Source organism: Vigna unguiculata, chromosome 1, assembly GCF_004118075.2.
Source record: "Vigna unguiculata cultivar IT97K-499-35 chromosome 1, ASM411807v1, whole genome shotgun sequence".
Lineage (NCBI taxonomy): Eukaryota > Viridiplantae > Streptophyta > Magnoliopsida > Fabales > Fabaceae > Vigna > Vigna unguiculata.
This window is the reverse complement of record NC_040279.1, coordinates 41,895,553-41,916,114: the sequence shown is the minus strand read 5'-3', so window position 1 is coordinate 41,916,114 and position 20,562 is coordinate 41,895,553. Positions and strand designations below refer to the sequence as shown.

At 32.9% G+C, this 20,562-nt stretch overlaps 4 protein-coding genes across 8 annotated transcripts; 2 read left to right on the top strand and 2 right to left on the bottom strand.

Moving 5' to 3' along the window:
• Window positions 1–1,818: 1,818 nt before the first annotated feature.
• On the bottom strand, window positions 1,819–4,036 carry LOC114164554 (probable magnesium transporter NIPA2). Of its 2 annotated transcripts, none has more exons than XM_028049273.1 (9): window positions 3,839–4,036; window positions 3,559–3,763; window positions 3,431–3,487; window positions 3,247–3,337; window positions 2,995–3,155; window positions 2,770–2,897; window positions 2,532–2,669; window positions 2,349–2,441; window positions 1,819–2,237 (listed from the first exon to the last, which is right to left on the bottom strand). In XM_028049273.1, exons 2-9 carry the CDS (start codon window positions 3,686–3,688, stop codon window positions 2,037–2,039), a joined length of 999 nt encoding a protein of 332 aa, XP_027905074.1. In that variant the 5' UTR covers window positions 3,689–3,763; window positions 3,839–4,036; the 3' UTR covers window positions 1,819–2,036. The 2 variants fall into 2 exon arrangements, with proteins under 2 accessions (XP_027905074.1, XP_027905082.1); XM_028049281.1 differs by having other exon boundaries at window positions 3,559–3,759.
• A 407-nt stretch (window positions 4,037–4,443) lies between these two features.
• On the top strand, window positions 4,444–6,524 carry LOC114164569 (SOSS complex subunit B homolog). Of its 3 annotated transcripts, none has more exons than XM_028049308.1 (3): window positions 4,444–4,737; window positions 5,169–5,209; window positions 5,915–6,524. In XM_028049308.1, the coding sequence occupies exon 3, from the start codon at window positions 5,943–5,945 to the stop codon at window positions 6,354–6,356; it is 414 nt and encodes a 137-aa protein (XP_027905109.1). In that variant the 5' UTR covers window positions 4,444–4,737; window positions 5,169–5,209; window positions 5,915–5,942; the 3' UTR covers window positions 6,357–6,524. The 3 variants fall into 3 exon arrangements, with proteins under 3 accessions (XP_027905109.1, XP_027905100.1, XP_027905092.1); XM_028049299.1 differs by having other exon boundaries at window positions 4,445–4,737; window positions 5,165–5,209; XM_028049291.1 differs by lacking the exon at window positions 5,169–5,209 and having other exon boundaries at window positions 4,453–4,737.
• Window positions 6,525–7,196: 672 nt separating this feature from the next.
• On the bottom strand, window positions 7,197–14,128 carry LOC114185291 (calcium sensing receptor, chloroplastic). The gene is made up of 14 exons (XM_028072944.1): window positions 13,937–14,128; window positions 13,713–13,818; window positions 12,622–13,503; window positions 12,302–12,402; window positions 12,082–12,196; window positions 11,781–11,858; window positions 11,525–11,617; window positions 11,192–11,275; window positions 10,366–10,464; window positions 9,384–9,446; window positions 8,930–8,960; window positions 8,476–8,522; window positions 8,223–8,281; window positions 7,197–7,843 (listed from the first exon to the last, which is right to left on the bottom strand). Exons 2-14 carry the CDS (start codon window positions 13,764–13,766, stop codon window positions 7,624–7,626), a joined length of 1,926 nt encoding a protein of 641 aa, XP_027928745.1. The 5' UTR covers window positions 13,767–13,818; window positions 13,937–14,128; the 3' UTR covers window positions 7,197–7,623.
• A 2,232-nt stretch (window positions 14,129–16,360) lies between these two features.
• LOC114193897 (glycine-rich RNA-binding protein 2, mitochondrial-like) lies at window positions 16,361–18,415 on the top strand. Of its 2 annotated transcripts, none has more exons than XM_028083917.1 (5): window positions 16,361–16,574; window positions 17,084–17,227; window positions 17,325–17,393; window positions 17,875–17,981; window positions 18,063–18,415. In XM_028083917.1, exons 2-5 carry the CDS (start codon window positions 17,104–17,106, stop codon window positions 18,216–18,218), a joined length of 456 nt encoding a protein of 151 aa, XP_027939718.1. In that variant the 5' UTR covers window positions 16,361–16,574; window positions 17,084–17,103; the 3' UTR covers window positions 18,219–18,415. The 2 variants fall into 2 exon arrangements, with proteins under 2 accessions (XP_027939718.1, XP_027939795.1); XM_028083994.1 differs by lacking the exon at window positions 16,361–16,574 and adding an exon at window positions 16,602–16,764.
• Window positions 18,416–20,562: the final 2,147 nt, after the last annotated feature.

Below are 20,562 nucleotides of genomic sequence, written 5' to 3'. Positions count from 1 at the left end.
TGATAATTAAAAACAAAAATAATATATTTAACAAAAACAAAAATAATATATTATTGAAAAATAATATATTATTGAAAAAATAATATTAAAAAGCAACATATTTAACAAGGAGAAAAATAAAAAGAAATAACATATTTATTATTTTACTAAAATTAATTGATAATTATTGCCTATTTTAAATGATTTGTACGGAGTATAATAATTTATTTAAAATTTCTTAAAGGTTTAATCATGTTTTAAATTTTGTATAAATTTAAAAAACCTTCAATTTGACTCTCTATTAAATTTTTGGTGATCTATTAAGTTTTCACAAATTTAATTTTTTTAAGTAAGTATAGTTAGATTTTAATGTTAACTGTAGTTACCTTATAATATTATATTAAATATCATCGCATAATATTTTATTATAAGAGATTTTAATAATAAAAATCTCTTTTCTCTTTCAAAACCTTACTGTATTTAACAAGATTATTCTTAAAGCAAATTAAAATTATAAAATATAAAATTAAAAGATAAAAGATAAAAAATATATTAAATTATTAAATATAAAATAAACAATATAATTTATCTTCATAATTTTTAAAAAATTTTAATTATCTAATTTTACCATTAATATTTTTATATTCTATAATTAAGCCATTAATATTCTATAAATTTTTATTTTACTTTAATTTTTTTTTTAAATACAGTAAACCTCTGAGAAAGATCATCATCGTTAAAGTTGTATGTATTATACGTTAACATTTAAGCACCATTTTAGCATAGTTAAAATCTAATGATAGAAACTCAATTTAGATGTTATAATATTTTGAGCATTCATTCAATATGTCACATTAATTTATCAAGAGTTCAACCGAAAGTTTTCAAATTTAACATAGATTTAACATAATTAAATCTTTGAAAGATTGATCATTTTCTAACCTTATTTACTATTATTTTCATCTTATTCAATTGTAATACTATTTACTATTATAAAAGAAATTTACAATAATTAATTAAATATGAATTTTTTCCTAAACAATTGTTTAAAATTATCAATCTTTATTATTGTCAATTTGTAATTGTTGGACACAAAATTTTTATGATGGATCCAAAAATTTTGTAAAGTAGATGAAGTTAGAAACAAATATTATGGTTTAAAATGAACTTCTTATAATTAAATCTAGGTATAACATCAAACCCATTATTCTTATTCTGTTTTGTGAAAAGGAAATAATTTTGTCCGATATATTCATTATTTATGAATATAAAAGAAAAATAATGTACATGTATTTTTTTATAATAATTTTTAATTGTAACTTGATTGATATAGATTAGTAATGAGTTTAATAAGTAAATAATTATTTTTGTGTATGATGTATTTTTTATAATTAGTTTTTAATCCTCACTTGATTATCATAGATATAGATTAGTGGAGCGATGAATAATTGTTTTTGAGTTCTTGATTTTGTTCGGTGTATTCAGTGAATCTAAAAATGTTGTGTATCTCCTCTATTGTACATAAAGCTTTTTTTAAGCAACTTTCGTACCCTATGAATTTTTTATTAGGTTATGCTAAATTTTTTTTAATCTTAAGTTTCTTTAAAAGAATACATATTGAAGAAGAATAACAATTATATTTATTTTTTAAAAGTGATAAAAAAAGTTACCATAAAATAATTTTTAGATATATATGATTTCTTATATAAGTACATTTATATTTAATTATGTATTACCTTTTATTATATTAATGAACTAAATAATATATTAACTTTTATTATATTAATAACCATAATTAAATATATATAAATTTTAAATATATTAGAATTATTGGTCAAGTCACGGTCAAAAAACATCCTCATATATGTTTTCAAGACTTTAGTTTCACACCATCTCTTGTTGAAACAAGAGATGGGGGTAAATCAAAACAGAAATGCTTCTAATTATAAATAAATAAAAGAATAACATTCCGTTGTGCCCTATCAAACATATGTGCCTCCTTTAATCTTGGAAATGGTAGTGTTGGTACATGTACATAATTTACGTATGTTGTTGTTTCAAATTTCGCCGCTGGTTTGAGGTGGTGTCTTAGTATTATTATCAGAATAATGTATTGGATCGGGACTTGAATGAACGGTGGCTTCGGAGGGTCTATTTCCCATATCCTTAGTTCTGTGAAGGAGGAAGGTCCCTGATAAAATTGTCACAAACCCACACAACTCCGTCGCAATCTGCGATGCATCTTGCTTCGCCCATTCCTGTTTATTATACATTACTATCGTCAATCATTTCTCAAAACACTCATCATCGTATCATTAAATCACAAACAAAACACTCATCACCGTATCATTAAATCACAAACAACTCACCTTAAACATGATAACACTCGCGATTATTGTAAATGATGTGAACATCACGTAGTAAACCGGCGACACCACAGCAGTGTTAAAGGTGTCCAAAGCCTGCAAACAAGTTTTCCAAACCATGATGCAAAGTCCATTAATTTTAGACATAACACCAAATTAGATTAAACTACACACATATATATGTACCTTGTTCAAGTAGTTAATCTGTGTAAGGCAACATCCTATGACAACCACTGTAAATAGCCAGGTTTCAAAGAACATAAACTGATTCAACCCTTCGAATGTCAGCTTCAAAGCAATTCCGACTGCTTTCACTCCCATAACCTATACATGCATGGAGACAATTATTTAAACAAAGCTTATGCTGATCAATCGTGTATATATATATTGTCATAAATAAGCATCCAGCATTAGAGTAATATACCGTAATGGAACCGGTGAGCGAACATATTCCAATATATACCATCATATTTTTCTGCCCATGGCTTTTCACAAAACGGAAAATAAGAACGAAAACTGCTGCCGCAACAACGCCAATGTACACCAGAAAACCTGTGTCACGGCAAATGAATTAAAAACCTCATCGATTACTTAATTATATACACATAATTAGCAGAGAGAAAGAATGACATGGCATTGGCTTAATTACCTGGTTCTGTAGCAAGTTCCCACACTTCCTTCACAGAATGAATGTCTTTTTCATGAGGTGCATGCAAAACAATTGTCGTAGATCCCACCACACACAGGGCACACCCAAGCACGCCAAAAATGTGCAATCTCTCTTTCAATATGAAGTGAGCTAGCACTGAACTGCATAACGTATACGTTTTTTATAAATATATATACATATATGGGCCACCTACGTTTGTTGCACGAACATGATCCACCTAGGTTTTCTTACCTGAAAATGATGCTTAAAGCTCCCAAAGGAGTTACAAGGATGGCCGGAGCGAAAGCATAAGCTGCAAAATTGGCTATTTCCCCGCCGATCACTACAAAATGCAGGGTTGATTGATTTGATGATAAGTGTTTGATTAATTATTAATTTAGGTTTGATGGCAATATAAGTTGATTGGAAGACTCACTTGAAATCATTCCGAGCCACCAAAAGGGTTCGTAGAGATAAGAATGGCCTCCGGTGGCTGATTAATTGCAGATGCGTTAGCAAAGAAAAGAAAAATTAGAATAGATTTGAAGAAAAGTTTGATCGAACCTGCTCTTTTGCCATTGCTGGCTGCTTTTATAAGGCCCATTTTCTTAACTATGAAGCTGGAGCCAATGAAGACGCTGGAAGAGACAGCCAGTACGAGGCCAACGACGTTGTCGTGTGTGGTCCCCATCATCAACTAATTATTTAGAATTCTCGACCAAACGTTGCGACAGGGCCAAGATATGTGTCCGATCCGAAACGTGGCTACCTGGCATGAGGAAGATGAAGAAGATTGGAAAGAAAATGATTGGTTAATAATTAGGTTAATTAAGGATATATATACCTTGTCTTGGCAGCCTGCAATGGGGAGCTAAAGCCCCATGGTGATGAATTGAAACGGAGGTGATGATGATGATGATGAAGAATGATAGGAATGGGTGTTGTGCGTTCTGTGGTGGTGGAGGAAGGAGAAACGGGGAGTTGAAACGCAATAGGTAACGGTAGTTTCGTTACCTACGCGCATGCATCCCAAGGCCAAATGAGAAGCACAATCCCTATTTATTTACTTCCACCATCCATAATAAGCAAACCACCATTTCATCCACTTTAACCTACTTCTCTTATTTCTCTTCCATTTTTAAACATTTTTAAATTATTTTATACCGTTAAATTTATCTTCTTTTTTTTTTTCTTTCAAAACTATCTTCGCAATATTAATCTCAGAAAAATCCACAATCACCAAGGTTAATGACACAACCCAATGTCCTTCACGGAAGAGGCCGTTTCAAATAAAAATCGGATCAGCAAAACTAAAATTTCAAATCTTGTGGAGTGCAGGTAGAAATTTGGACGTGCAAGAAGCAAGCGCCTACAAATCTCTCCTTAGAAAAGGACAATTTTTTCCTACACCTCCGTAAATTTTCCTCTGCACCTCATATAAAAAAATTATTTTTTATCTTTCCTCTTCACATACACCTGTCCCTAACAGACCACACTCACTCAACAAAACTCGTCACGTTTCTGTTTTTTCCCAAGGCAAACGGCACCAACACAAAAGAAGAGACAGAGGACCTGTTCACAATCTCCATCCACTCTTCCTTTTCGTTTTGGGGCCCTCATTCATGCGAAATTGATTGAATCGTTGAAGTTCTTCATCTCTTTGAGCTGGTGTTTGTGCCTGATATTGTTTTGGGGTCTGGTTCGTGTGGTAGAACTTGCCCACCGTTCTATCATTTTTATCAGGTTCGATTGCGTATTTGAGCTAGTGTAATTGTCGTGTTTGTTTTCTTTATTCTTTGATTTTGAGTGTTGGTTTATGATGGTTGCATTCACGTTTAAAGCTTATAGATTCTTTGGACTCTCTGTTGTGTGTTTGAATTTACTTTGTTTTAAGTATTTTATACGAGTAATGTTACAATGTTGCAGGTTTGATGGGGAGTTGAATTCTGAAATTTTGGGGAATAATTGGGTTTAGTTTAAACTGAGTTCTGATGTTTCTCTGTTTGGTTCTGGGATGGTATTTATGAGGTTGTGTAATTTGTTCAAATATTTTGATAATTTGATGAGGCGGTTTCAAGATTAGTTGTAAAGTTCCAAGTAGAAATTGATAGTGGTGGAAGCACTAGAGATGTGTTCGAATAAATTGATAATTAATTTTATTTTGTTGAAGGAAGCTTGGGTCTCTAATGTATTCATCTCAGTAGAAACCGAACAGGTAAATTAACCATTTTTTCTCCGATTGTTTATTTAACTGCATCACAGAATATGAATGCTTCAGTTTCAAGGTTTTAATGATTTGAGTTTTAGGTTTTCGCCACCTTCCTTTCATTCTTCACTCTTATTACGTTCTCATTAGTTAGCGACAGTGTTCCAATAAAAATAAAATTAGAATCGCAAAATAGACACTTCTGAGTGTACAAACCACTCCTCTGATTTTTTGGTTCATGGTTTGCAAAATTATGCTCGTTTACATTACCAGGTTAGTTATGAATGGAATAAGTTGTCTAAGTATGAATTACATTTCTTGAATATTTGTAGCATATTCTGTAAAAGTGCTTCTGCAAGCTATTTGTGAGAAGCTAATATTTATGATAGTGAAATCTGGGCCAGAGCCTTTACGTCTGTTTTGTTTGTTGTTTGTTTAAACGTATCACGAGTGTTAGATTGTGTAAATAGTTAAGTTTTTATGTTTTAACTATGTATCATCCTATCTCCTTCTCAGCACTATGTGGGAAAAGAAAAGCGATTACTACATTTTCATTTATTTATTTTCATATGAAAAACAAAACATTTTTCTAAGATTCCTTTGACTAACCTTTTGAGTGTAGTTGTAGTACACTAGTGCTGACTTTGATCGCTGATTATTTTTTTCCATTCTAAACCATATGTTTCATGACCTGTTGTATGATATTAAATGAAGTGGAGATTCTTGGAGGAACAAATCAGATATGGTTCTTCTCAAAGATATTGTGCCTGCAGCTCAGAACAACATAGAGAGTAAGTTTATAGTTTTGGAGAAAGGCAGCACAACACTAGAAGGGAAGAATAGGATATGCTTGACTCTTGTAGCTGATGAGACAGCTGCAGTTCATCTTCAGCTTTGGGGAGATGAATGCGATGCTTTTGATTCCGGCGATATAATTCGTTTGACCAAAGGAATTTTTTCCTACCAGCATGGTAATCTTATACTCAGGGCAGGCAAGAGAGGGAAGCTGGAGAAGACTGGAGAGTTTGTGATGTCCTATGTTGAGGTACCAAACATGAGTGAGATTCATTGGATCCCTGACCCAAGTAATTCTAAAAATTATATCCAGGACTATGTAATATCTCCCCACTCACGCATCTTCCCTCCAATTCTATAGAGGGATGTGCTCTTTTATACTTGCCACAATTTCTTTCAGATTAAGATTTTCAACATATTGTAGATAAAAAGAAATTTAGCTTTTATTTAAGTACTTCTGTTTATTATGGTTGGAGGATAGCCTTATTATTTCTATTTATTTTATCATTTGGCGGTTGTTGTGATGGAAGACATTTTTTAGATGAAAAATTGCTGACAATCGCATCAGAAAGAATACTTTCAAGTGTTTTTTCCTACAGGTGAACCTGATCTGCTCCAAAGAGCAGTTTCTTGTGTTTTCAATTTCAGCCAGTATCAAAGTGACTAAGGTCTTCTCACACATCAACTAAATAAAATTAAGGGGTAAATACCTGGAGTAGTACCGAATTCCAGCTTCTATGTGTCTGTGAGAGTGTTTTTGTGTTATATTTTATAATTATGATTTTGAAGATCCTTTCTAAAAGCCTTTTTATGACGAGATTCAGATTTCTCCCTCTGATAAAGTCAGAAGAAAATAACTACTTTTAAAATAAAAGAACATCTTACGAAACCAAATTATTTTGCATAAAATTATACTGTGGTTCACTTCTTATGAATTGGGATTTTACCCCAATTGATATGAATTGTGAAAAGGAAAACTTGTTAGATTCCAAGAACTGTTGCTCATCCTCTGTCAATCTTTATCAAAGTAATCCAGTTTTATATTTTCTGAGAAAATAAATGAATTTTGAATCTTGTATGTGCATGATGTATTACTTTTGAGTCATTCTGGCGTTCATTAATTGGAAATTAAAATATAAAATACCTTTTTAATTTATTAAAATATGTAACTTTATCACGTTAGTCTATGAAAGTAATAAAATTTCCTGAAAATATAATCCATCAATAACATATGTTCAGAATTTAAATATAATTCCAAAAAAAAAAAAAATTGTACACATGTTCCTAATCCTTGCGAGAAGTGGATATAAGTTACAGCACCACATATTTTTACTACAAATTGCAAATAGTTACATTCTTGTTATTTTGACCGTAGAAATTTTACCAAGCACTTGAGGCATGGCATGCAACAAATCAAACATAATCATCCTTGCGAGTTGAGATTTTTTTTCCGATATTTTCAAAATGCCTACAGGCAGGGCAGAGTTGAGTTTCGGTGCAGGACAGTGTTTGGAAAAGGTTGGATAGTGTGAACTTGCTAACTTTTCAGTCATTAAGTTAAATTGCTGTGACCATACTAATCTCTCTGTTCTGCTTTTCATGTTAGCACATGACGGTCTGGAATGGTCTCATACATTCTGATTGAGAGGAACTGTCGGTTCAGAAACAGGATCTTGGTTACCTTCACTCTCAGATGGTTGAGATTCATGTTTTGCGGCAGCCTGCAACACCCGATTCTGAACATCTAATGAGGAAGGTGATGTAGGTAATCCTAAGCCATTTGATTCTAATTTTCCAGCAGCCCATGAAAATGCTTTAGCTCCAAGTCTAACAGGAGAAAGCAACAACCTTTGAAGAAGAAAACAAAACAATGAGATCAAATTTAATAACAGATGAAAAAGTAAAAATGCAAAGGGATACAGAAACTACTCTTTTTGCTAGCGGCTATTTCCATGTATAAATACAAATACATTTTTTTATCATTTCACATGTATAAAATCATTGACTTTTTTGTCCGAGAAATGACAAATTAAGTTAACATGATTCACCATATATACCAAATAGTTCAGAACAGAACATAAAGAATTTTTGACAGACCTTCGACTTAATATTAAGGTAACTTGAAACAAACAGAAAATATATGTCGTGGTCATAATATAATGTTTAAATTAGTTAAACACTCTTTTCATGATTCTATGACCAAATATCCATCATTAAGTATACTTACCTCACATCTTGATTTAGATCTTCAGCGTTTTCATATGAAGAAACCCGCAAATAGATGGTCTGGTGAATATACAGTAAACCATTTGTGAGGAAATGGAAAATCATTGATTGACCAAGTGACTATAAAATATGATAGAATATAAGAATTTCCCAGTACACACGTTATGTGTCCACCGTATGATTTCCAACATAAGTGAAACTTCTAAAAGAAACAATTTGATTGAAAAGCACTAGCTGAAAGAAAATGAACATACCAAACCGAGACCAAATGCACCAATTAACTGTAATGTCTTCTCCCACTCTGTGACAATATGATGTTCTTTGTCAGATCAGGATAACTAAGAAAAACCTCATCCCGCACGAGGATGATGAACAATAAAGTGATAGAAGTTTTTCATAAAAAGATCATAGACGTGAAATTACTTGTGCATGATGTATTTAACTTCAGTTTAAGCTATTAAAACAAAAATGAATTTGCATAAACAACATAACCTCTTAAAACATAGTGCAAGAAAATTTTGATTAATCACTAATAAGCTTCACAAAAACCTATGTTTGTAGTATATATATATATATATATATATATATATATATATATATATATGCAGAGGTACATATTAAAAGGAAATCTACAACCTTGATGCAACCCAAAATTTAAAATTTAAAATTCTCAGCAAATTGATAGTTTGTGAAAGAACATGCACGCACCTAATAATGCATACGGCCCTGCAACAAGTGCCTGAACCAAAAGTTGTTGCATTTATTAGCAGATAATAAAATTGAATACAATCATGTAATCAATCATTTCCAAATCAAATAAAGATATGGAAGAAAATATTCCTTATTGGTATTAAGGAAGTAGACAATATTCAAGATTACTGTCTATTACTTAGGAATATTCAGTTAGATACATACTCAAGCAGCAATAGGTAGAATTCTGAAAATGTTATAGTGACAGAAAAAATAAATAACTAGAAACTGCTATCAATTGTTTTTCCCGCAAATACTGTTTTCTACCATTAGGGGGTGTTCTATATATCATTTTACAAAAGAAAATGAACCTCATAATACATTGACTGATACTTAACTTAAGAAAGCCAGCCAGATTGACAAATAACAGTTGGAAAATCACACAGATGTCATTAAAGAAATTGCCACTTACCGTACCATAACCTAATAGTTGCCAAGGAGAAGGACTAACTTCCTCCAGAATTGCTTCTGCTTCCTGTAAATGTACCAAAAGGCACGGGCATCAATAACAACCCAGCATATATGATCAAGCTAAAGTTTCTCTTTTAAACTTTTACATGCCTTCACAATGAAATCATAAACACGGAACATATATGGAGCCCAGGACAACACAAAGCAGTAAGAGTAGTTACCTAATTAGGTCATAATGAGAAGTGAAAGAATATGTTAGTTAGCTAGCTTGGACAGTAGGAGGGGTAAAAGAGGATTCCTTCTAAATTGGCAATATTGGAGAAACCAGCACTAGCTGAAAGGGAAAACCTTTATTGAAGGGGAAACCCTTGAAAGGAGTATTATTTTTTTTTTGTCATTTGATCTCTCATCACATATGCATTCTTTCACTTCCTCTCAGTCTTCTAACCTTTCTTAAATTTCAGGTTCTATTTATGGCTTTGTAGCCGGCACACACACAAGATGAAGTTTTATGAGAATAAATTGAAAAAATGCTGGAAAAAATCTTAATTGATTGATACAAGATCAGAAATAAGCAATTACAGGATTAGAAATATATAGGTTTCACTTCATTTGTCCTAAAGCAAGATTTATAAAGAAACTGCAATCTTGATAAACTTCCAAAAAATATGCCATGACTCCATGAGACTACTTTAAAGTTTACTAAAATGATGTGCAAAATCATAGATTGTTGCACATTCTGTATTAACATTCAGAAGACAATGGAACTGGAAGATGAATAACTAAAGGTAGCTAACCAATCGCTTGCTTTAGAAATCATTTCGGTGATTTTAGGCCTTTAGGCAAATATTAATTTACAACAAGGAGCATAAACTCCTAGCTCAAGCACCTAAATAGCAGCACCATCACCTAATCCGGTAGAGTTTTCATCCCATTATTTTTGGTTACTTACGGTAATAAAATAATAGTAGTTTGGTGAATACCTCATTGAGTATGGAAAGTGCAGTCTCAGGTTTGAGTTCTTTGATGCGGAGACCTTCTTTCATCCAAGACTGAAAGCCGCCTTGAACCAAGAACGTATTCTGTAATATCATACAAAGGTTGTTAATTTTATGATACTCCACTGTATGTTTGATATCAAAGTTGGTGCTTAAATGGACTGTGCAGAATATATCTGTTAGTCAACCTGGGCAACACAAACCACCACACTAAAGCACAGATACTTGAATCAAAAGCTGTCTCTGTCTATTATTTCTGACAATTGACATTTGTGTTGACAAGGAAGGACGAACTATTAGTTTGAACATACAAATCAGGGCAACTTGAATTCAATCAAATTCATTTTTCTTTCCATTTACAGTTTCAAGCAATCAAAACCTCGTGTCATCTACTGGAGTATCATGAACTAGGTCATAAATCATCACATTTTAACTTCACAATATGATTTCAATCCATTTTCATCCAAAACTATCATGTTATATTTGATATTATCGATAAAGATACCGCTAATGTTGAAATCAAGCATACACAAACAAAGACTTAAGTTATGTGGAATAGTAGGAGTACATTTGCTGGAATTTTTCTCTACTATTATCTTACTTTTTCCCCCATGATGAGAAAACTCTTCAACCCCAACCTTTAAATACAAATGCCAAATTGAAGGATTCTATGTCAGATAAGGAAGCAGAGTAAACTGATATTCCCAACCTAGATGCCACAACTCGCAGTACAAAGTTAAACTCAGCCAAGAATTTTATGTAACATATCAGTAGTTTTGCAGCAATATCTCAGCAGGTATAAAAGACTTGCCTTGACCCCAATCTTCTTCAAGGATCTTGCAATGCCTTTAGAACGAGTACCATCAGCATCCAACACTATAACCTTGGAACTGTCCTATAGGCCAGAGAAAATAAGATTTGAAGACATAATTTTTCATGCCGACTTCTAATCACGTGTGAAAAGTATACGTTCACCTCATTAAATAGAGAGAGAAATAGAAGGGTGGGTATAATATACCATTTTGCAAAGAATGTCAAGTAGAAGAAATCCAAAAGAGGAATATTTTTCTAGGGTTATCCCATGGACTTTCTACTAATTTTATTCAGAACTATAGATCTTATTCCAAGATACAAAGATAAACACCTTAACAGTCTTCAAATTTCGAATAATAACAGCAATCAAGGAATCTTCAAGGTCTCTACCACTCTTCAACAACTTGCGTATGGAACCATCAACCTGACAATTGCATAATGTCATGTAGCAGTAGAAAGATTATAAATTAGTTGCTAATCTATCTAACAAGAGACCAATATTCTGAATTTGTTCCCTTTAAAAAAGATAAGGTGTACCACAACAATTCCAATCACATTTTTTAAACATTACTGTGCTTTAAACCAACCTCAAGAGGAGTTACACTTGCATAACGAAACCGAGCAGCTCGTCGGAGATCAGGAATGCCATCTTTTTCTCGCAATTCCTGAGGAAAAAAGGAGCAGTGACTTCATCGGTCAAACTTGGAATCAAAATAGCTAGCCAAACTAATTCAAGGAAAACATTCAAAATATGAGGAAACCATTGTTCAAATTAGGAAGAAGTGTTGACCAAAATTGGAATGGGCATCAAAACGCAAGGTGGTTCATGAATTATACAACTTTTTTTCCTGCTACGAATAAAAGCCAGAAAAGTTAATCGTAACTTGCCTCAGAGCGGACATCAATAAGTGCAGCCTTTGCATCCTCAGACAAAAGCTCCAAAGCTGATTTAGGGGACAAATCTCCTGAATACCCTCCATATTTCCACAACCAATAAAAGGCCCTGCATATCTATGAAATCTATTACCGATAGCGTTTCTTTACGGAAATGTTATTATCCAATACGTAAACAACAAAATTTACTTTTGAGGAAGGAAAATTCACATACCATAATGTGGCTGAAGAGCCTACAAGAACAAAAAATGGAATAATTGGGTCATTTGGATCCAAGCCAAAAGTCTTCTCCAATGAGTAGACACCCGTGTATATCTACGGATGGAGCATAAATTGTTCAATGCATAAATAGACTAGAAACATTCATCAAAGTTAAAATGTTTGTGAAACGAAACAGCATGTTGAGAACTTGGATTCAAAATATTTCAACCACCAGTAAGAGCAAATAACTTCTGTAGTAAAGTGAAGACTATGAATCAGGTAAAGTTGAGAGTAAAGGATCTTATCGAATCTTCTGTTATTCAGTAAAATTACCCTTTGTGTTGCAGAGCCAACAGGCCTCAAGATTTCTGTTGCTTTAACTTCATATACATTGACTGTGTCCCTAATCTCTGCTGGAAGGAGATCCTTGGCTGACCCATATAGGTAGACAACATACGAAGCCCCGCTTGTCAGGGAACTCTCTACTACCACAATTGCGCGGCGCAACACATCAATAACCACAGCAGGTGCTTTATTTGTGATTCCACTCAACCCACTTGAAAAGCTAGTGAGTTTATTGTTTGCTATGTCTCCTGTTTGATCAACAGCAGAAAATGCCTTACCAAAAGCATTATCAACAGATTTAGTAGCAGTTTTACCAACAGAATCTGCAAAAGAAGTGACTGTATCTAGTGAGCTTCGTAAAGCATTTTCTCCCTGATTGACTGAGGCCTTGAATGAGTCACTGATTCCAGCAAAAAAGTCCCCAACACTTGCTTTTGTACTGGCTAATGATTCATTGTCCACATTAATTGAACTAGGCCTTGGGGCAAAATTCTCTGGTATTATATCAGTAATTGATAGTGTTTCTGGTTGTGGTGGTGTCACTAATGTAGTAGATCCCTCAGTGGACTGTTCTTCTGCAATGGCCACTAATCCCTCTGGCACAGTGGATAAATGATAACTTTCCATGTGCCTCAGTGAATGATGTCCGTCGGTTATCAGTGGTGAATAACCCCGTGTGCTTGTAAGGTATCGCCCCGGTTCACTTGTAGAAGAAAGACCATCCAAGACCGTCTTTGAAGCAGCACGCACTGCAAATGAATTTCTGAGTGAATAAGCTCCATTTTGCGAAGCCAGATGCACGCCTTCTTCAACCACAAGTCTGCTTTCGGGATCTTTCCGATTGGGAAGCAATCCCCCAAACAAGGGAATCTGCAAGAACGAGGTTACGTGTTTCAAGTAAACAAAAACTAAAACCACAGAGATAACAGAAGTGACAAATTATTCCTGAAACACCCAGATAAATAAAAGTAGAGTATTTCATAAAAACATGGTTCCCATGGCTGAATTGAGAATTTTGATCGATGGGTACGTAAGAATGGTGAAGTAAGAAGAACGAAAATTAGTGGGTAGGAATTGACCTGGGAAGACGTGGAATAACTCGGGGTGGCTGAGCAAACAGGCAACATTCTCATACTGGCGATCGATCACGAAATACATAAATCAAACATTAGCCGCAATCATCCTACACAAGCAGTGAATCCAGATTAACACGCGTCTCTGATTCCATCAAATGTGTGTGTGTTTAGTTATAAATTATGAATTAATTAATGAATCAATTAATGCGTAACAGAGTGAGGCTCACCTCAGTCCTTTGCTCAGTCCTTTTGTTAATTTATTTTGATCGAGGTTCTGGTTTATTTATTTATTTGAAAAATAAAGGTTGATAAGAAATTTTTGTGGAATGTTTATGGCAGATTATCCGAATGGAATAGAAGGAGGATATGGTGGAACACCACTGGCTCATCCTATTTTCTTCCTTTTTGTCTCTTATGCAGCAGTGTCACCACACAAACTTGTATCGCACATGGATCACTCGTTCCTTCTAATGCCAAATAAATTCACACACACACACTCGGATCAGATGCATGGCTCCTACGAAGAACATGACTTGATAAATCAGTCCAGACTAATCAAAATCAATTATTTGATTCTTCCTTATCTATTAAAGATTTTGGCAAGTCTGTTGTAAAATGAATTTTTAAGTTAAGCATTCAATTCTAAAAGATTAGGACATAGTAGTAGATTAATTATTGGTCTTGATACATGATCGATTAATTCAAATATTTTGTTCATGCTCATCTAGAAAATAATTTTGATAGATAAAATAATATATTCAAAATTTATTATGGAATAATTTCGAGTGGTAAAATTATATATATATATATATATATATATATTAAAATTAAAGGAAATATATTATATAATAAAATTAAATGGAATTTTTGTTAGAAAGACTTTCGATATTAGACATTGATATTAATGAGATCTGAGTTCAATCACATCAAACATTGACACTACTCTCAATCCAACATATTAAGATAATGAGTTTATGGATCTTTATACTTATATAGTGCTCTACTCTACTAATGTAAGACTTAAACTCACACTTGGATTCTTAACAACATGAAAATACTATTCAATAATGATAACACAATTTTAGGGCCGCGACTAATTTGTGTACATTGTTTAAATCTTTACACCCATTCAATTATTATAATAAGATCGTAGAAATTCAACTAAATATTAAAGTTAAAAGTGTGACTTAAGCTTTATTACTAATAGACCATAAAAATCAAAACAGTAAAATATAAATAAATAAATAAAGATGTATTTCCTAATTTAAGAAAATGAGAAAAAAAATCACATTAAGTTCACTAAACTTTCGAACAATTCTTCCACCTTATATAAGCACTAGAAAAAACAAAACATAAAATATGATCAATCTCATAGTAACGTGATTACACTGTTGAATGATATACTCAAGCATGGTTCAAATATCATGAGACTCAAAATAATCATAATAAACACTACCAAAACTTATGTATAAGAATAATTTGTAACAAAGTTATGGAAAAAACATTTAATCATAACAAAATATTGATTAAGTTTAAGTGATATTTTTATGTACAAGTCGAATCAAACGCATACATATTTTTATATGTTTGACTTAAGTGTATTTTGAACTAAAATTCAAACCCACCAATTAAAACCGTGAACATTCAATCAAATGCTACATAACCACTAAAAATAATACATAATCTGAAATGCATTTTAAAAAATACATTTTGAATTTTACATTCTATGAGCTACTTATAAATTTACAAATATTGATGTCAAAAGGAAAATAAATTAACAAAAGATAATAAATAAATTCAAGATATTTTTGAAAGAGTTTTGTTTACAGAAACAATATTTACACTGGGTAGCTTCATTAAAGAGTGACACACCTCCTTTATAATACCACAAAAAGATTTCTATCATGACAAAGGATCCTACTTATAAACTAGGTTAAAATGTAATATAAGAGCTTTCTAAGTTTAATAATTCTTCCTATGAGTGTAGTAGAATTAGACTCACTATCAATGTCCTCAGTATTTGGTTGTGATTGTTCAAACTCTAAGTGGTTGTTGGTTTTTGTGCAACTGGATTTTGGGCTAGGCTAAGATTTGGATCATAATTCTGTGTAGTTCGGCTCATGACAATTACTTTTGCACCCCCATCAAATTTTTTCTCTCATCTCATAAACATTTGTGTTTTCAATATTAAATAAAAAATTAAATTTTATGCCAAAATTCGAAAAAAAAACTACTAAAATGGTTCATATTGTCAATTAGTAATAAATAGAAAAAATAACAATAAATTATTTAATTATTTTCGATATTAATTTGTAAATTTAATTATTTATTATAGAAAACAATTTTGACTTTACTTTATACGTGTACTTTATTAAATTTGTATATTAACCGATATTAATAAGAACACTTTTTTATGAAAAATAAATTAAACAACAAAATTTGATATTAATTTAACAAATACAATTTCTATTACTGATACTAATTATTTAACAAACAGATCATTTGAAAAAGAAAAAAAAAACTACAATTTTCTTTTGTTTTTAAGTATAAAAATCTGGCAACAGATTTGGCCATTTTTTTGCTAACGGCTAAATTATTTGGTACTGTGCTGGTTCAGAAAAATAAAAAGCTGGATCCCAAAGTAAAGGCGATGAAAGTGAAGGAAGAAAAAGAAAAGAAATGAAATGAAAGTAGAGTAATAGAAGCGGTTGTAGTTTTTAAAAAGTAGAGTTAGATGCAGAGGATTGATTCTGGACTGTACTACCCTTCACTCAGTTTATAAAGAAGGAGATATTTTCATAGCCACCACTCTGATATTTCATCTTAAACCCTAGCCAGCCGCATTGCTCTTCCCTCTTCCATTCGGTATTTTTCTTCTTCATTCTTCGTCTATTTTAACCTTAAACCCTATTATTTTTATGCATTTATCCCCCTCACTTCTATGTTCTTTTCTCATTTCCCTAATTTTTGTTCATTCGTGTTGATCGTTTCCTTGGAGTTTTGGGTGGGTTCACGGGTTTTTCATTCGTTTTTCGGATTTCCCACTGCCGTTCAGGTGCCAGTATGCTTATTTGAATTTTAGGTTGATGCTTTTAGCAACTATCATGTTACTTGGTCACTGAGAAGAATAGATGCTCTGTCATCACTATGTTCTTTTTTAAGGTTTCTGATTTCTTTGCGTTTGAGTTTTCTGCGTTTGGCATATGGAGATTATAATGCCTTAAACGAGACCACAAAAGTTGTGTTGGATTTTGAAAAGTGAGGTCTATATAACATTTTAGAGTTCTGTTAATCGGTTGTTGTGTTGTGATTACCATGATCATGTATTTTTATACTAGCGATCGTCACCTTACTGGTCTTATTTTTGGTTTCAGGAACTCAGGCAACAATCATAATGGCCTTCTGTAATAGGGTTGGAAATGTCTTGAGGCAGGGTGCTGCTGGCAGCACACAAGCACCTGTTGCATCCATGCTTAATTATATTCGCTGCATGTCTTCAAGCAAGCTTTTCATTGGAGGTATTGACATCTGTTGCAAAGATTGTGATGAATACAAACTACGTAGTTGATGCTAATTTTTGTATGTTTCTATTGGTTTGGTCTTTTGATAATTCAGGCCTTTCGTACGGAGTTGATGACCAGTCTCTTAGGGACGCATTTGCTAGTTTTGGAGACGTGGTTGAGGGTGAGTTCGGCTTCTTTCGTTGTTGTTATCTGGTGGTTCCATTTTAGTAACAGAGTCACCTGTTAGCGTGGGTTTACTATATGTTATCTAGTTTTAGTCGGTTTCATTATAACATGCATAGTTCTTAGTAGCAGCCGGTATAGCACAATGGTATGGATGAAGTCCTCTCCAATCTGTTATCCTGACTCCATTGTGGTCCAACTTCCACTAAGACGCCATATGGCAGAAGCAGAGTTTCGGCCTTTTGCCATTTTTTCTATCTTTTATTGACAATTGATGCACCATTAGATTTTTGGAGTATGTTGCAGAATGCCATATTGTGGTGACGGTTTTTAAGAGAAAATTTACTGGTTTACTGGTTTGGTTATTTGCGAAATTGGAATAAAACATTAGAAAAGTCGAGTTTGCCAGCACTGAAAAATGTGAGCCTGGTCCCTACTTTTGGTTCTGGCTTACTTACACTTGCTGGTCTGTTTCACAGCAAGGGTTATAACTGATAGAGACACTGGTAGATCGAGGGGATTTGGATTTGTCAACTTCTCCAGTGATGAGTCTGCAAGTTCGGCACTGTCTGCAATGGACGGGCAGGTAAGAATGCTTTTCTGTTTATATTTAACTTTGTTGTCATAGTCATTGCTAGTTGACTGACTTGCTATGGTGGTTCTTTAGGATCTAAATGGGCGAAGCATCAGGGTATCTTACGCAAATGATAAACCTTCTGGACCTCGATCTGGCGGCGGTGGTGGTTATGGCGGTGGTGGTTATGCTTCTCGTAACGGCGGTGGAGGTGGAGGTGGTTATGGTGGTGGCGGTGGCGGTTGGTGATCCAATTTTTTTTTTCTGGGGATCGTGCTTAGTTTTGAGATTTAATGTTTATGCCAAGAACTTCGATTTAGCTAGTATAATCAGTGGAATGCCGTGTTTTCTTCGGTAACATTTCTTATTAGTTTCGTTATTCTAACTACCTTTATGTGATGTCTGTTTCGATCAATCAAGGGGTTGGATTTCTCATTAGTTTTCAATTATGGGTTGATTTATTTGGGCCTTAAAAATCACCGAGCCCACTCAAGGGCATTAAAATCTTCAGGATCGTTACTGTCCAAACACTATCATTATTATTTGTGTGGCGAACATGGATGTATCAATAGATGTTTTTCTTTTCTTAATCACTGTTCATATAATAAAATGGTGTTCTTGTAAGTTAATAGAACAGAATTATTATTTTAACTAGTGGAAATATAATGGATGTGTTCTTGTGCATTTTGAGAATTTGGTGTACATGGGATTAACATTAGACTCTTGGTAAGGTAGTATCTACTGCTAAAAACCTAAATGACATGGATTGAGTGGTTATTTTGTATAATATGAAATAAAATTGGAAGTATGAGTATTGTAGATTTGATTGGTTGTGGAAGGATAATGGTAATACTTATAATATTAATAAGGATAGAACGACGAAAACAAGTATGTGAAATAGGGATATTTTCAACATAAATTTATTTATATGTATGTATGTATGGCATGTTTTACTTGTATAACTGAGTTTATCAATTTTATGTTGGGGATGGATACTGGAATATGAGGAAATAGAAGTAGAGAGAATAGGTATGCTTTGAATAATATTAAAATTTTAGTTTTTATCTGTGAACACTGAAACGCAAATAATAGTATATTAGCAAACATTTTCTTATGATTTTACTATGATGTTTTGTGACATGGTGACTTAGTTTTCTACGTTTTGAAGACAAATGCCCATTAATTACCAAAGTTTATTGAAGAAATTATTTTTCCAACTCTAATTGATTTATTAACACCCATTCTTACCAAAGCTTATTGAAGAAATAATTTCTTCAACCCTAATTGATTTATTAACACCCATTTTCCAAGAAAATGTTAATATAACTCCCTTGAACAAAAATTATTAGAAAATTCATTCAAAAAACTGAAAGTAATTTTTAATGAGTTTTTAGTTCACAATTTGTACGAAGTTGAACAAAGTTTCTACGAAGATCTTTTTAAATATGGTAATAAAATAATTTTCGTGGATGGAATGTCCGGTGAGTGTCGGTGACCCTAAGGTGGGGGGCATGTGCTTATGTCCCTATTGTTATTGTTGTGTTATGCGTTAACGAAAGATATGGATCACGTCAATTTTTTCACTGAAATAGCACTTGCACAACATTGATGGTGGAGTGTCTTTCTCCCTCTCAATTGAAAAATTTGTCCTCTTGTATCAACATCACATCACAACCATACAAACCCAACACTATTTTTTTTTTTCTCTGTTTGCTTAAACTCTGCAATTCAACACACACTCTTCATCCCTTCCCAGTGCACACAGCTTTTGTCTTAGGCTGTGTGACAGTAGCAAATGATTTCACAATACAGCATTTTTTTTAATTTATAATTTAAAAATAAGAAGGGAGTTGTTTTTGTAGTAACAGTTATTCTTTTAAATCTAATCAAAACCAAATTCGCGAGTTTTGTTTTATGCAGTGATTATATTCATAAAAAATATAATAGTGTACATATATCATGCATGCATTATGCAACCAAGTTCGGTATCTTAGCAAATTTTCAAACTTATATTTTATGAAGGTAAACTATTCCTGACTTTTCTGTTAATTGGTCCCCTTATACTTACACATTAAAATAACAGAAAGAGGAAACATTCCATTGACATTAACTGCATAGACGACCATTTCTCTGTCCCTCTACTTCTACCTTCTAGTAGGATCCATGCCACCCTTTTCCTTTTAATTTCAGAATTAAATAAAAATAACAAAATCATGTTTTTCCCTTCAATAAAATCAATTTTAACTATCACCATGGTGGATCATGAGAAATCCTTAATCCCAAATTTTGATACAGATTTATTTTAATGATGTACCAGGCATGGACTGTCGGTGTACAAATTTCACACTTTAAACAAATAAAAAACATTACTAGTTTAATGAGATTTTGAAGACTCCGGTGGTCAACTTTGTTAGATACAGTACCAAAGACACAATGTGTAATCCCTAACTCTTTTGATTTATTCGGAAAAAAAGTTCCAAGCTTTCTAAATGTATATCATATTATATTTAACTGAACACAATTTGAAGACATGGGTTGTTGTGAACTAGATCAGATCTAATACAAAGAGACACAAATTCTTGACTCCTTCATT

Bases quoted from the DNA above. Each gene is read 5' to 3' on its own strand.
- LOC114164554 (XM_028049273.1), bottom strand. From the start codon at position 3,688: ATGATGGGGACCACACACGACAACGTCGTTGGCCTCGTACTGGCTGTC. The intron at 2,442-2,531 runs GTACATATATAT...ACTTGTTTGCAG, and splicing joins AGATTAACTACTTGAACAAG to GCTTTGGACACCTTTAACAC. The intron at 2,238-2,348 runs GTGAGTTGTTTG...TATAATAAACAG, and splicing joins CGAGTGTTATCATGTTTAAG to GAATGGGCGAAGCAAGATGC.
- LOC114193897 (XM_028083917.1), top strand. From the start codon at position 17,104: ATGGCCTTCTGTAATAGGGTTGGAAATGTCTTGAGGCAGGGTGCTGCT. The intron at 17,394-17,874 runs GTGAGTTCGGCT...TCTGTTTCACAG, and splicing joins TTTTGGAGACGTGGTTGAGG to CAAGGGTTATAACTGATAGA. The intron at 17,982-18,062 runs GTAAGAATGCTT...GTGGTTCTTTAG, and splicing joins TGTCTGCAATGGACGGGCAG to GATCTAAATGGGCGAAGCAT.
- LOC114164569 (XM_028049308.1), top strand. From the start codon at position 5,943: ATGGTTCTTCTCAAAGATATTGTGCCTGCAGCTCAGAACAACATAGAG.
- LOC114185291 (XM_028072944.1), bottom strand. From the start codon at position 13,766: ATGAGAATGTTGCCTGTTTGCTCAGCCACCCCGAGTTATTCCACGTCT. The intron at 11,859-12,081 runs GCAAGTTACGAT...TTTTTTCCTCAG, and splicing joins TTATTGATGTCCGCTCTGAG to GAATTGCGAGAAAAAGATGG. The intron at 7,844-8,222 runs GTAAGTATACTT...TCTTCTTCAAAG, and splicing joins GATCTAAATCAAGATGTGAG to GTTGTTGCTTTCTCCTGTTA.